Below are 12371 nucleotides of genomic sequence, written 5' to 3'. Positions count from 1 at the left end.
TGATTGATATATTTAATCAATCATCAGCCTGTCTGTTGTTGCACATTAAAATACCACAGAAAGACAGACTTGATGAGAAAGCCTGTGCACTCTCTGGTCACTTTACTAGATGCACCTGTTCATTTCCTTGTTTGCACAAATAGAATATCATCCGGCCACATTGTAGCACCTAAATGTACGAGGGTATGCAGATGAAATAAAGACGAGTGACTGTAGCTAAAATTCAGCACCATAACTGGCAACAAATGTGACTTATTTGCCATGGGTGTTTGTTTTTTCTTGTTTTCAAAGGGTTTGGTCTGACTAGAAAATGTTAATCTGTTGCGATTTTCTCACACAAGCATCACAGAAGGACCAGAAACAGAGAAAATATCTGGTGAACAATGTCTGTATAAAGGCTTTCTAAATGTCAGAGGTAAATGAAAAGACCAATTAAATATTGTATACAAACAACAACAGCTCAAATGGTTGTTATGCTTTTTTTTTTTTTTAATCCCAATTTGAAAAATATGACGACACTGATAGAGAATTTATATTGTGCAGAGGTGATCATTTGTAGTGCTGGTGTTTTTCCTTACAGGCTGATGGATCACATATTCACACAGGTCTGTTGGTTTTATTGCCGTATTTTTTCTCAATACAACACACAAAGACACACAAGATAGTGACATAACAGACAGTAGAAAGTATACATTTTATACAATTTCTGGATCATCTGGTGCTGTTGAAAGTATTTGGATTTCTTCTGCTTATTTTTTTGTCTCTTGTTTGTAATGAAACACATTTAAATATCAGACAAAGATAGTCAGGGTAAAGGCAAAATATAGTTTTCAAATTTCAAGTAAGTTATTGAAAGAAAAAAAGCTAACCAATCCAACGTGGTGCTTTGTGAAAAAATCATTCCCCCGTGTGGCATAACGAATAACTGTGATCAAACACATTTTTCATAAAGATGAATTAAATTTCACTAAGCACACCCTGATCTTATTTCTACCAGACTTCTGAAGTAACACAATAACGAGCAACTGTTTGAGGACAAGCTAAACGAGCAACACTGAGCAACATTTTGCTGATCTAAAAAAATGTAAAACAGGAAACAAAGCCATTGATTTTTATCAGTCTGGAAAGGGTTACAAAACTATTTCTGCAGCTTTGGGACTCCAGCAAACCACATTGAGAGTCATGATCCACCAACGAATAAAACACAGAACAGTGAAAGACATTTCCAGGGGCTGACCTAACAAAATTACCCAAGAGTGGTGGGATGCTATGCAACATAACGTTTCTCTTTCTAACTGAGGTGTTGCCATGATACCTTGCATTGTAATATGTGATGTATTTTTATATAATTTAGTCTTTTATTTTTGCAAAGAAAAAGTTATCCATGAAAATAATCAGATTTATGCAGCCATTTAGAGTAGAGTAGCTACTACTGAGCAATCTAACAAGCAAAAACAAAAATGTTTTCCATGTTTTTTTTTTCTCAATTAATATTTTCAAGATAAATAATAATAAAGAAAAAACTGAGAACTGGAAAATAAAGTCTGTGGTGCTTCCAATTATCCCTGCACCAAGTTCCACACCTCCAAAACAGTCATTTTTAGTCTTCAGAAGAACATGATACAGTTATACATTAATCAGTCTTTTTATTTTTTTGCTAAGATTAAATTAACACAACCCAAGGGATTGTATGTTCTTCTGTTCATAAGTCCAAAGAATGATGAGGCATTAAACATGCTTCCAACTGTAAAGAGAAAAAAAAAAAGCTAAAACAGCAACAACTCATGAAAAATATTTCTACTGAATGTTTAAACTTTTCCCATTAGGTTTACTTATTAGGCATTATAAAGCCTAATAATTTGATTCCAAATTAATTCTAAATAATTCCACCATCACAATTTATGTAATTCATTGAACTTTGTACAAACAGTACAACAAAGTTATATTTGAATGGAACGCAGCAACAACAAAAACATCATGCACATAGTTCACAATTTCCCTGTGCTTATCTAGGTTTCAGGCAAGTCTTTGGCAGCATGTCTGATGACAAAAACATTGACAAAAGATACACGAGTAAAAACTAAATTTACATTCAGAAAATCACCCCATGCACAAAGATAAAAGTTCACAAATTCTTCATATAACAAGAAGTAAAGAGAACAAAGCAGAACATGCTAAATATTTTGGTTATGGTAAACTACTGTGCTGAATGTGACATCTTCCTCGTTTGCTTCATTCTGTTAAGAGAAAATAGATTTGAGTTCCCCAAATGTAAGAAGTGTTTTTTTTTATCATTATATTTAGTGTTCCAGAGTATCTCACAGTTTGCGCATATGGTAAGTTACGACTGACACCCAGTTTGTGTGAAATAATGTGACAATATGATGTAATTGACTTTTTTCATGTTTTGTTTCTTAGAAACAGCCAAGGGTCACATCACAGCGACCAATCCATGTCGGGGAAAAAAAACAACAACATTGAACATTAAATTAAACACTACAGTTTTGTTCAGTTGCATTCTCACAGGTCATATTAAAACATGGGCGAGAGCAAATATATAATTTTGTTATGACAGGCTTACCTGTGGTGTGCTTTTTGTTTTGAAACTAACAGCAGTGTAAACTATTTCCCATTCATTCTGGAAAAAAAAAAAAAAAAAACAAAAAAAAAAAACAAGCAACAGAGGTATTAACGGAATGTAACAAAAATTATGAAGACAAACAATTTGAGGCTGCAATTTAAAATGTAATAAACATTTAATAAATAATCAGAGAAATAGCTTTTCCTAATCTAAAAGGTTATATTAGTGTCACTTACTGATCTGGGGTCAGTTGAATCCTCTTTGATGTTCTCTAAGTAGGAGAAAAAAAGTGTGGTAACTTATTTACTGTGAAAACATTCAATAATAATACTGCATAAAGCAACGAATTACTGAAACACAACACGGTGCCAAACCGTCACAGCGAAGTGAAAAAAGAGAACAAGACTTACTGCATCTTTGTATAAACCACATGAGCAAGGTCACCAGAACAACCAAGCTCAGCATACCCAAAGTGATGATGTGGACTTTTGGGTCAACGTATCTGTTAGAGATTTTTTGGTATTATCATTTTGTTATTACTTTAGTTCATATTCAGTCTAATGTTAATCAATAGTTAATTAACATTCAGTATTATTGTGATTTTCAGTTTAAAGTGTTCTCTTCCTTATGTGTGTATAAACTGACCTGGAGGCCCCACCTGCCTGTTCGTCTTCAGTTATCTGTGTGTTTCCCAGACCTTGAATTATTTTTCCACAGGTGCCTCCTTATCAACCGGAATACTCCCTACCTTAGAAACTGCCTGTGTGCAGTAATATATTGTCTCTGCTGTCTATCCTCCTTCTTTTTGCTTGATAATAAAAGACAAGCTGTAACCAAAGGTCTTCAGAACGCTCAGTGAACGGCTCGGAGGAGCAGTTTGCTGAGACTTCTCCTTTTGCAAAAGTTTGGTCATAAAATTCATATATGTTGTCTGTGGTTTTTTTTAATGAAGGTTCGAGGAAATTACCCATCAGTATCTAAAACACATATTTTAAACAGGAGGTGTAGATTCAACTTTACAAAATGATACTTTTTCCACAGTTATGGTATGCATCTATGACATAAAGTATAGAAAATGGCAGCATACTGAAAGCGTTTAGCTTTTACTTATTAACAAATATTGCAGAATACAGCTGATTTGGGATTTCTCCAAGTCCTGGATCAGTGGGTCTTGTAGCAGCAGGGGTTCCTGTGACCTCAATCGTTTCTGTTGTTGTTTGTAAACCTATAACTTAAAAACAAATATTTAATTGGTTGAGTTATACAGTAATCCATTCCTAGCTCTGTTTACCCTTCAAACAATTTAAATATGCGATTTTTACAGATGTGCCGATCACAGTGTTTTTGTCCTCGTCGGTATTGATCAGCGGTTAAGATTAAACACTGCTGATAAAGAGATGCATTTTAATACATTTTATTTTCCAGAACAGATTAGGACACAACATACTACTTGGAAAATAATATTTGACACCACTATCTCTACAGCACAGTAGTGAAAAAAGAGGTCAGAAAAGATCATTTTATGTTCGGCAAAGGCAGAAACAGTAATAGATGATATAGAGGTGATGTTGAACCTTTTTGTCCTGCTCAGGTAGAGATGTGTCAGCTATATAAGGTCATGAAAAGAGGGTGTACTTTGGCTCCAGTCATGCTAGAAGGCGACGTAAACCTATACGCTGGCCCTCAGTAAGAGTTTGGTCATCTAAAACGATAAATTTAGCCATCTTTTTTTGCTTGTCTTTTTGCTTCATCAATGCTTCTTGAAAAGTGAAACCCTCTCTTTAGATTTTCTCAACTTGCATTGCTTCACCTTACTTCCTTTTAAAGTTTGTTGGGTAAACGATGTACTGCAATCATCTTTAGCCACTGCCTTGGGAAACACCCAAACTGCAACTGGTGACTGAAACACTTTTTTTCTGCTTTAGAATAGTTCTAAACTACAGAAACGTGGAGTGTCCAGTCAAGATATTTTACATCAACTGCCTTATTAGGTATTTCGGAGATAATTGTTTCATGGAGTAGTAATTTTTTTAAAATCACATAGTATTTGTGTGAGTTACAGAGATAACTCACCACGCCATCACATTTAAATTTGTGAGCTACACCCTCAGCAGAGGATGAGAATAGCCCAAAGATGCTTTTCTTTTGATGAGTGACCATCAGGAAAGGACGGTGAGTGGGACAATGACAAGAGGTCCTCTGATATTGTAATGACGGGAAAAAGGAAGTGGCCAATGGTCATGTCGTACCAACGTCAAACTCAGATCTGCAGAATATATGTGAAGGTTGCTCATCATGTGAGTTACCAAAAGAAGACTAAGAAACCTAAAGGAATTGGGGAGTTTCTCTAACAAGGGAACCAAAATCCCTTTTGTGACATGTGCAAACCTGGGGACCAGCTTCAAGAAGCGTAGCAATAGACTTATTAGATTTTAGTCATGCAAGAAAAAAAAAATGTGATTTTGTTTCCTGGAACTTGGGTTTTGTTTTTAGTTCAAAAATTAGAGGCTATTTGGACCAATGTTTGGTCACTTTGCCAAACTTAGAAGTTCAGCAGAGGATCAAACAAATATTTCCTCATCTGTACATGGAGAATCTATAAATCACTTACCAGTGGGTTTGACAGTCACAGTCAGGTGAACTGGCATCTGAAAATCTCCTTTGACACAGTAATACCAACCACTGCTCTCTGGCTTCAGTCCACTTATAGTTACACTGATTACATTCCTGACGGCTGTGTTGATGATTACTGCTGTTCCGTCTATATTTCCAGACACAGTCACACATGTGCTGCCCAGCTTACACCAACTTACTCCTCCAGAGTCTCTGTAGCTACAGTTTATGGTTATTTTCTCTCCAATATATCCAGTCACATTCTGATCTGCCACCGAGAGGATGGGTGTACCTTGATGGGAAAGAAATAATAATAATAAACACATTATTTGACAGCCATTAAATTTTAGAAAAGTTATTTTTTTGCTTTGACTAATAATATAATAGAATAAAAATTATAATTATGAGCCTTTTGGTTTTCTTTCATGTAATTATTTTATTCTTGTTTACTCATGTTTGAAATCTGCGTTCAGAAACACAGCCTACCTGTGGTGACTGACAGCTGAAAGCGCTCCCCGATATCACCTCCATTATTGTTCTCCACAGCACACCAGTAATAAGTGTCGTCAGCTGTTAACTGTTTTATGGTAACAGTGAAAATTCTTTGACTTTTGTCCTCAGAGATTGAATACTTTCCTGTTTCCCGTCGTGAGTCTGTTCTAATTTCATATGTGCAGGTATTCCAACTATATCCTTTACATATATATTTCACATGATTTTTGTATTTTCCGTCATAAGAACAGGGGATAGAGACTGAAGTTCCTGCCTTCACTGAGACCTTACTGATTGTCTTCACACTTTCACTTCCTGGGGAGAAAAAGATACTGTGAAATAGCATGTGTCGCATTTCATATTGGTCATATTTTTGAAACATATGGAAAGGCACCTAGTTTCTTAAGGCAAATGATAGTGGATTGAGACTAAAGCTGCAATCCACAATGCTCCTTTACTGATTGTGTTTATCCTTTGAAACTCTGCAGATAAAAAGACTATTAAAAGATCTACAGGAGACACAGTGATCTGTGAAAATAGTTAACTGATATGTCAATTTATAGACATCTTTAAAATATAAAAAGTAGTAGTGTACAAATTTATTCTGAATGAAAACTGAATAAATTCAGAGCTTTGGATCACAAAGATGATAAAATGTCTGCATACAATAAGCAAAGTGTAATGTGGAGGCACTGACCTGTTATCAGAGTTAGAATAAGAAGAAAACTCAGAGAAACAGCCATATCGATGTGAAAACAGCAGCAACATCAATTAGCTCAGTAACACTGACTTCCTACTTCCTTATTTTTATGGGTTTTTTTTTTTATCAACAATTCATTTGCATGTTAATTACCACATCTTTTATATGGTTATTTAATCTATCCTTAGTTTATACTCTTGTTCAGCTTGTCAATCGTTAATAATCTTTAACTTGGATTTGTTTTTTCACATTTTTTCCCTCTGTTTTTGAGCACAAAAAGCTTATTTTGTAACAGAACATTACAACAAAGTGGGGATTTTATTTGTGGTGTCAGAAGAGATTTAAAGAAAGCTTTTCCTGACAGAGACATAACATCGTATTTTAAAACTCATGTGAAGTGTGCAGACATGGTTGGTTCAAATTGAGCTTTGTTTAATAAAATCCTAATAAGTTCTAAAAATGTAAAAGTTTATGCCATGCAAACATGCTTAACATGCCCCCATTAAATGCTAAACAGATTACTTCTCACAGCTAGACGTTTATTTTAGAATTACCTTATTTTGTTTTACCCAAAGATTAAACCTGCAGCTTCCACGTCAGGCGTTAATAAAATTGCATATTGTAGTCAGCAGGTGGCAGTGTAGACCAACTAAACAAAAACTAGTGTAGACATCCTGCTAACATGTAATATTATGAACTATAAAAGTTGTTCTACAGAGTGAAGTTAAGTCACGAGTTCCATGTGGCAAAATTCTTGCATTTGAAACTGGTAAAGCAAAGAGTAGTTCTGGCAATTAAAATGTCCCTACATTGTTTGGAAGAAAAAACAACTTTATTTCGGGAATAGACGATTCGAGATAATCCATCCTCTGCATACTTGTTCCTTGTCTTAGAGGCCAACAGACAAGCAACCTTGCACCCACACCCTTAACTAAGGGCAATTTGGAGGAAATAATTTATCTGTCATGTTGTTGTTGTTCTTTTTTTATTGTTTTTTTATGACAGTGGGAGGAAGCCATATAGTACACTGAGAGAACTAATAGTTTATTTATTTATTCAATTCCGTTTTTCTTTATTTACCGTATTTGTAGTCCAGTTGGTCGACATCATAGACATAACATAAGCAACCATAACTATGGTCGACATGACGTCTCTGTCGCCTCTTGATGACGTTATCATGTAGCTGCAATTTTCTGCGCGAAATACAAAGCGAAAACACCTTTTATTTGGGCGCCTTGTTGAGTTTCAGTTCACATGAAGTTCCTCGTAGATCCGTGATCTGCCCTCCTCAGTCAGCAGACTCCTGTCTTTGTTTTTCCGGTGGCGAACTCTCCCGGTTCTGCATGGAGTACGGGAAAGAGAGAGTGGTGGCGTTAGTCGACATGGACTGTTTTTACGTCCAGGTGGAGCAACGGCTGAATCCAGCTCTGAAAAACACCCCTTGCGTGGTGGCTCAGTACAAGACGTGGAAAGGAGGCGGGTGAGTTTCTGACACAGAGAAACAGTCGAGGTGATCAACGCAATTATTGCTTATCCAAAACGGAAGTCATCATAACATGTGTTAGCTAACTGGGGCTGTCATTATTTACTGAGAGAACAGAGGAGTAAATACCCAACAGGTTACCGCATCAGAGTAAATTACTCTACATTGCATTAGATAAACTACACTAAATATAAATGTAGCGTCACATACTGTACATTTTATGTACTACAACAGCCACCTCAGCTTCATTATGTATCAATAATGGACTCCAGTGTGGAGACTGTAGAGTCCTTCTTACCCACTATGGCATAAATGGTTGTGTTTAGATTAGATTAGGAAGAACTCCCTTCATTTAATCTGGTCATCCAGTCATTTATAGTTTAGACCTTTGATCCATCAAAAGACAATGATGTGGATGAACTTCTGTGACATTAGTTTCAACATGTCTTACTGAGTTGCACTGACCATTGAAACCGATGTCTCTGTGTTGGAAACTTTCCTACAAATAAATCACTTAATTTTAAATCTCTCATATTTAACTCTCTACTATTGAAGGGGATCATGCGCTAAACGTGGTTCTGATTGACGTGTCATTATCTGTTAGTATCATAGCGGTGAGTTATGAGGCGAGGGCCCACGGTGTCACCAGGAACATGTGGGTGGACGATGCAAAAAAGCTGTGCCCAGATCTCCAGGTGGCCAGAGTGCGAGAGTCTCATGGGAAGGCAGATCTAACTCAGTAAGTGCTGTCAGTTTACTCGGCAAAACATCCACATTGTGGTGCTTGTGCTGCTTGACCTCTGTTTGTAGTTACAGAGAGGCGAGTGTGGAAGTGATTGAGGTGATGTCTCGTTTTGCTGTGATTGAGAGGGCCAGCATCGATGAGGCCTACATGGACCTGACGGCAGCCGTCCAGCAGCAGTGCAAAAACATAGCCGATCAACAGATCGACCAACGGCTTCTCAGGACTACTCACATTCAAGGCTATCCATTTGCGGATGACGAGTCCAGCCAAGTTGACGATTCAGCTTTGGATAAAGGTAGACTTATTCAGTCTTTATACTGTAACAAGTCAGCATTAGGAGGCTAATACTGAAAGCGGCAAGTCTTAAATTCCTAAAACCCCAACAAATGTTATGTCTGTTAACTTTTTTTTAATTATTATTATTATTTTATTCTTAGAACAGAGAAGATCCAGAGGAGTCCAGCAGTGGTTGGCGTCCTTATCTGTCCCAACCGAGGGAGAGCAGAACTCTGCAGAGCTGCAGCTAACTGTCGGTGCGCTCATTGTTGAAGAAATGAGAGCAGCCGTAGAGAAGCACACAGGCTTCCGCTGCTCAGCAGGGATATCTCACAACAAGGTGGGATAAAACTTCACATAATTCTGATGTGAGACCGGCGACTGTTGTTGCTGACCTCATATGTAACTCTCTACTGTTGAAGGTGCTGGCTAAGCTGGCCTGCGGTCTGAACAAACCAAACAGACAAACTGTCCTCCCTCTGGACTCTGTGACTGAGCTGTTTAGCACTCTGCCAGTCGGCAAGATGTGAGTTTAATTGTCACTGTCCCGCAAAAATTTCACTGACCTTCCGATGCAGAAGTGCAACAGATGACTAGTAGAACCGTTCGCTCTTATTGTTCCACGCAGTCGTAACCTCGGGGGCAAGATGGGTGCGTCGATAACAGAAACTCTGGGGGTTGAGAACATGGGAGATCTCACGCGGTTCTCTCTGGCACAGCTGGGGCAGCACTTTGGAGAAAAGACAGGGTGAGGACTGTTCACAAAAAACAGCTTACAGAATCAATATTTTTTTTAAATATTGTCCCTAGTTTACAATCCTTTTTATGTACAATAATACAGGAATTCAGTTAATCTTAATTTTGCACTATAAGTGCACATGTAATTCTTTGACGTAGCTTGATTTCCTTTGCTGCGTCATGCTGTTATAATGTAATAATATTTCTGCTCTGCAGCCAGTGGCTGTATGACTTGTGTCGGGGGATTGAGTTTGAAGCTGTGAAACCCAGGCAGCTTCCCAAATCCATCGGCTGCAGTAAGAACTTCCCTGGGAAAACATCACTGGCCACAAAACAGCAGGTACAGACCACCAGTTGCAGAAGCATACTTGAGCTATTTCTACATCCAATTTCTATTTATTATCTGAAATGTTTTTCTCTGCAGGTCTTTGTTTGTTTATGCTTTCTCAATGTATGTTCATGCTAAATCCAAACCTCTGTGCAGGTGCAGTACTGGCTTCATCAACTGGCCCTTGAGCTGGAGGAGAGGTTGACCAAAGACAGAGAAGCGGTGAGAAAAAAATCCCCTGCTATCGTTTATGTTTTGTTTTGCATTGAAATTGTGATGTTTTACCCATTTCTACTCCATAGCCGCCTGCTCATTTCACATCAGTGTTTTCTCACCGACATACAGAACGGTCGAGTGGCAAAGTTGTTGACGGTCGGAGTGCGTCAGCTTGGTGACAAGAGGCAGAGCAGTTTCTCTCGATGCTGCGCGCTGGTGCGCTACGAGGCGACTAAAATATCCAGTGACAGCTTTGCCATTATCAAGAGTCTCAACACAGCAGGAAACCAACAAGCCGCATGGTAATTAAAGAGTAGCGGTGCTGTGAGGTATTTATAGTGCCACTTTGAGTAAATGCTCTGTGATTTAGACCTTCTGTCTTCCATGTCTCCAGGACTCCGCCTCTGACCCTGCTGCACCTCTCAGCCAGCAAATTCAGCGACGCGCCGACCACAGGGGGGATCGCTGGCTTTCTGTCCAGTGATCCCACTTCGACTCAGAGTTCCTTCTCTGCGACTCAGACCCCCTCTAATACACAGTCAGACCTAAAAAATGTGTCTCCAGGCAGCCAACCTGGAACTATACAGTCCTTCTTTCAAAAAGCGTCTGGGAAACAAAAACAAGCCAAGAAGGAGGAAGATGAGTGTGGAAACTCAAGAGAAGTCTCTTCATCTGTCATCTTAGATGAAAACTTTTCCACTGATAGGCGTTCTAGCACCAAAATCATCTCAGAAAGCCCCCGCTCTGGCATCTCCTCTTTCTTTCAAAAGAAAAGCCTTGAAGGAAGCTTTGGGCCTTCAGCCCTACCGATCCCCACGTCTGAATCTGAACCTGAAATCATAGATGGAGATCACTGTGAAGATTCTGACGCCGTTGCCGAGCACGAACCCGATCAGCCACGATTTAAAGATGTAAGGACGAAACCGGAGACAGAACCAGAAGACCGCCAACCTCCAAGCGTGCTTGTGGAAGACCTGATAACCTGCGAGCGCTGCGGTAAAGAAGTGCTGGTCTGGGAAATGCCTGAACACAACGACTTTCACTTTGCACTGGACCTCCAGACTTCCCTGTCTTCATCTATTAATTCAGCAGCCAACACTTCCAGTTCCACCACCTCTTCTTCTTCCAGTGTGTCTCTGGTTCCTCTTAGAGCAGGAGGCACAACGCAATCAACCCGGGGCAAAACAAAAACAAGAGGCCCGTCAGGCCCTGCTCCAAAAAGACAGAGATCCCAAGGAGGAAGTATTGGTACCTTGGATTCATTTTTCAAAAAGAACTGATGACATAAATGTATCCGACTACAGTAAAAACAGTAATCTGGTTTTTATTCCTATCAAAAAGCAACCTAGCAAAACATTTTTTTTAAAATTTTTCATTCAAAGCAATCACTGCGTAAAGAAATTATTTATTCTGAACCAGGTTTTTGTTTTATTACAGTACTTTAATAAGCTTATTTTCTAAACTTGTAACAATTAAAGGTGTTTCTAATACATCAAAGTAGTACATCGCATTGTGTTGCAATACTGTCACAAAAAAAAATAAATAAATAAAGCAGGAACCTGTTTAACTTAAACATTTCTTAAATTTGTAAAGCAATTAAAACTGAAACGCAAATGAAACTACTGGTAAGGTATTCAGACAGTAAATAAGCCAGAGTGCAAGCCAAACTAATCAGGCCTGTACAGAGGGCTAGTTATTGGTGATAAGAGCTGCAAATGCAACCTGCTGTTATGGCCTGCATTTAGCCACAACATTCACTAGAGCAGCACTTAAACCTCTCATCTGTAATATTTTTATTAGAGGTCGTAGTCCTTTTAAAGCTAAGTATAATTGTAAAAAATGTAAGCTGAATGTAAACTGGATTGTGTTTTATGGAATGCCAACTGAAATCTTCTTAATAGGAGATATTTCCTAAACATTTAGCAGCCCAGAAAGCAATGATTATAAGCTAAACATGCACTGCAGGGTGAGTAAACACCGTGAGGAGGCCCACTCTGAGACCTGGAGGATTCAATATGAACAGACCTCCTGGAAAGATAACAAAAAGGCATTTCTATAATTCATATAGATCTGAATGACAAACATGATGACTCTCCCTACAATGTAGAATTATAAAACTGTTAAGCTTCTAGAAAAAGAGGAAATGCACAACAAAAACCCGAGTCATCCTTCTAACATGTTCTTTAGTTGTAATATTTT

At 38.3% G+C, this 12371-nt stretch overlaps 1 protein-coding gene across 2 annotated transcripts; it reads left to right on the top strand.

Annotated features, from left to right (window-relative positions):
• Positions 1 to 7357: 7357 nt before the first annotated feature.
• On the top strand, positions 7358 to 11669 carry polh (polymerase (DNA directed), eta). Of its 2 annotated transcripts, none has more exons than XM_014983056.2 (10): positions 7358 to 7866; positions 8474 to 8608; positions 8740 to 8909; positions 9052 to 9230; positions 9313 to 9416; positions 9519 to 9638; positions 9845 to 9968; positions 10113 to 10178; positions 10302 to 10474; positions 10567 to 11669. In XM_014983056.2, the coding sequence occupies exons 1-10, from the start codon at positions 7553 to 7555 to the stop codon at positions 11450 to 11452; spliced, it is 2271 nt and encodes a 756-aa protein (XP_014838542.2). In that variant the 5' UTR covers positions 7358 to 7552; the 3' UTR covers positions 11453 to 11669. The 2 variants fall into 2 exon arrangements, with proteins under 2 accessions (XP_014838542.2, XP_014838541.2); XM_014983055.2 differs by having other exon boundaries at positions 7360 to 7866; positions 8680 to 8909.
• The last annotated feature ends 702 nt before the right edge of the window (positions 11670 to 12371 follow it).

Source organism: Poecilia mexicana, unplaced genomic scaffold (genome assembly GCF_051168715.1).
Source record: "Poecilia mexicana isolate PSO_F unplaced genomic scaffold, ASM5116871v1 scaffold_15, whole genome shotgun sequence".
Classification (NCBI taxonomy): Eukaryota; Metazoa; Chordata; class Actinopteri; order Cyprinodontiformes; family Poeciliidae; genus Poecilia; species Poecilia mexicana.
The sequence above is the reverse complement of the archived record's forward strand: the minus strand, read 5'-3'. Positions and strand labels throughout refer to the sequence as shown.

Coding starts and splice junctions, on each gene's coding strand:
- polh (XM_014983055.2), top strand. CDS start 7,553: ATGACGTTATCATGTAGCTGCAATTTTCTGCGCGAAATACAAAGCGAA. Junction 7,867..8,473: donor AAGACGTGGAAAGGAGGCGG/GTGAGTTTCTGA, acceptor ATTATCTGTTAG/TATCATAGCGGTGAGTTATG. Junction 9,969..10,112: donor CACTGGCCACAAAACAGCAG/GTACAGACCACC, acceptor ACCTCTGTGCAG/GTGCAGTACTGGCTTCATCA.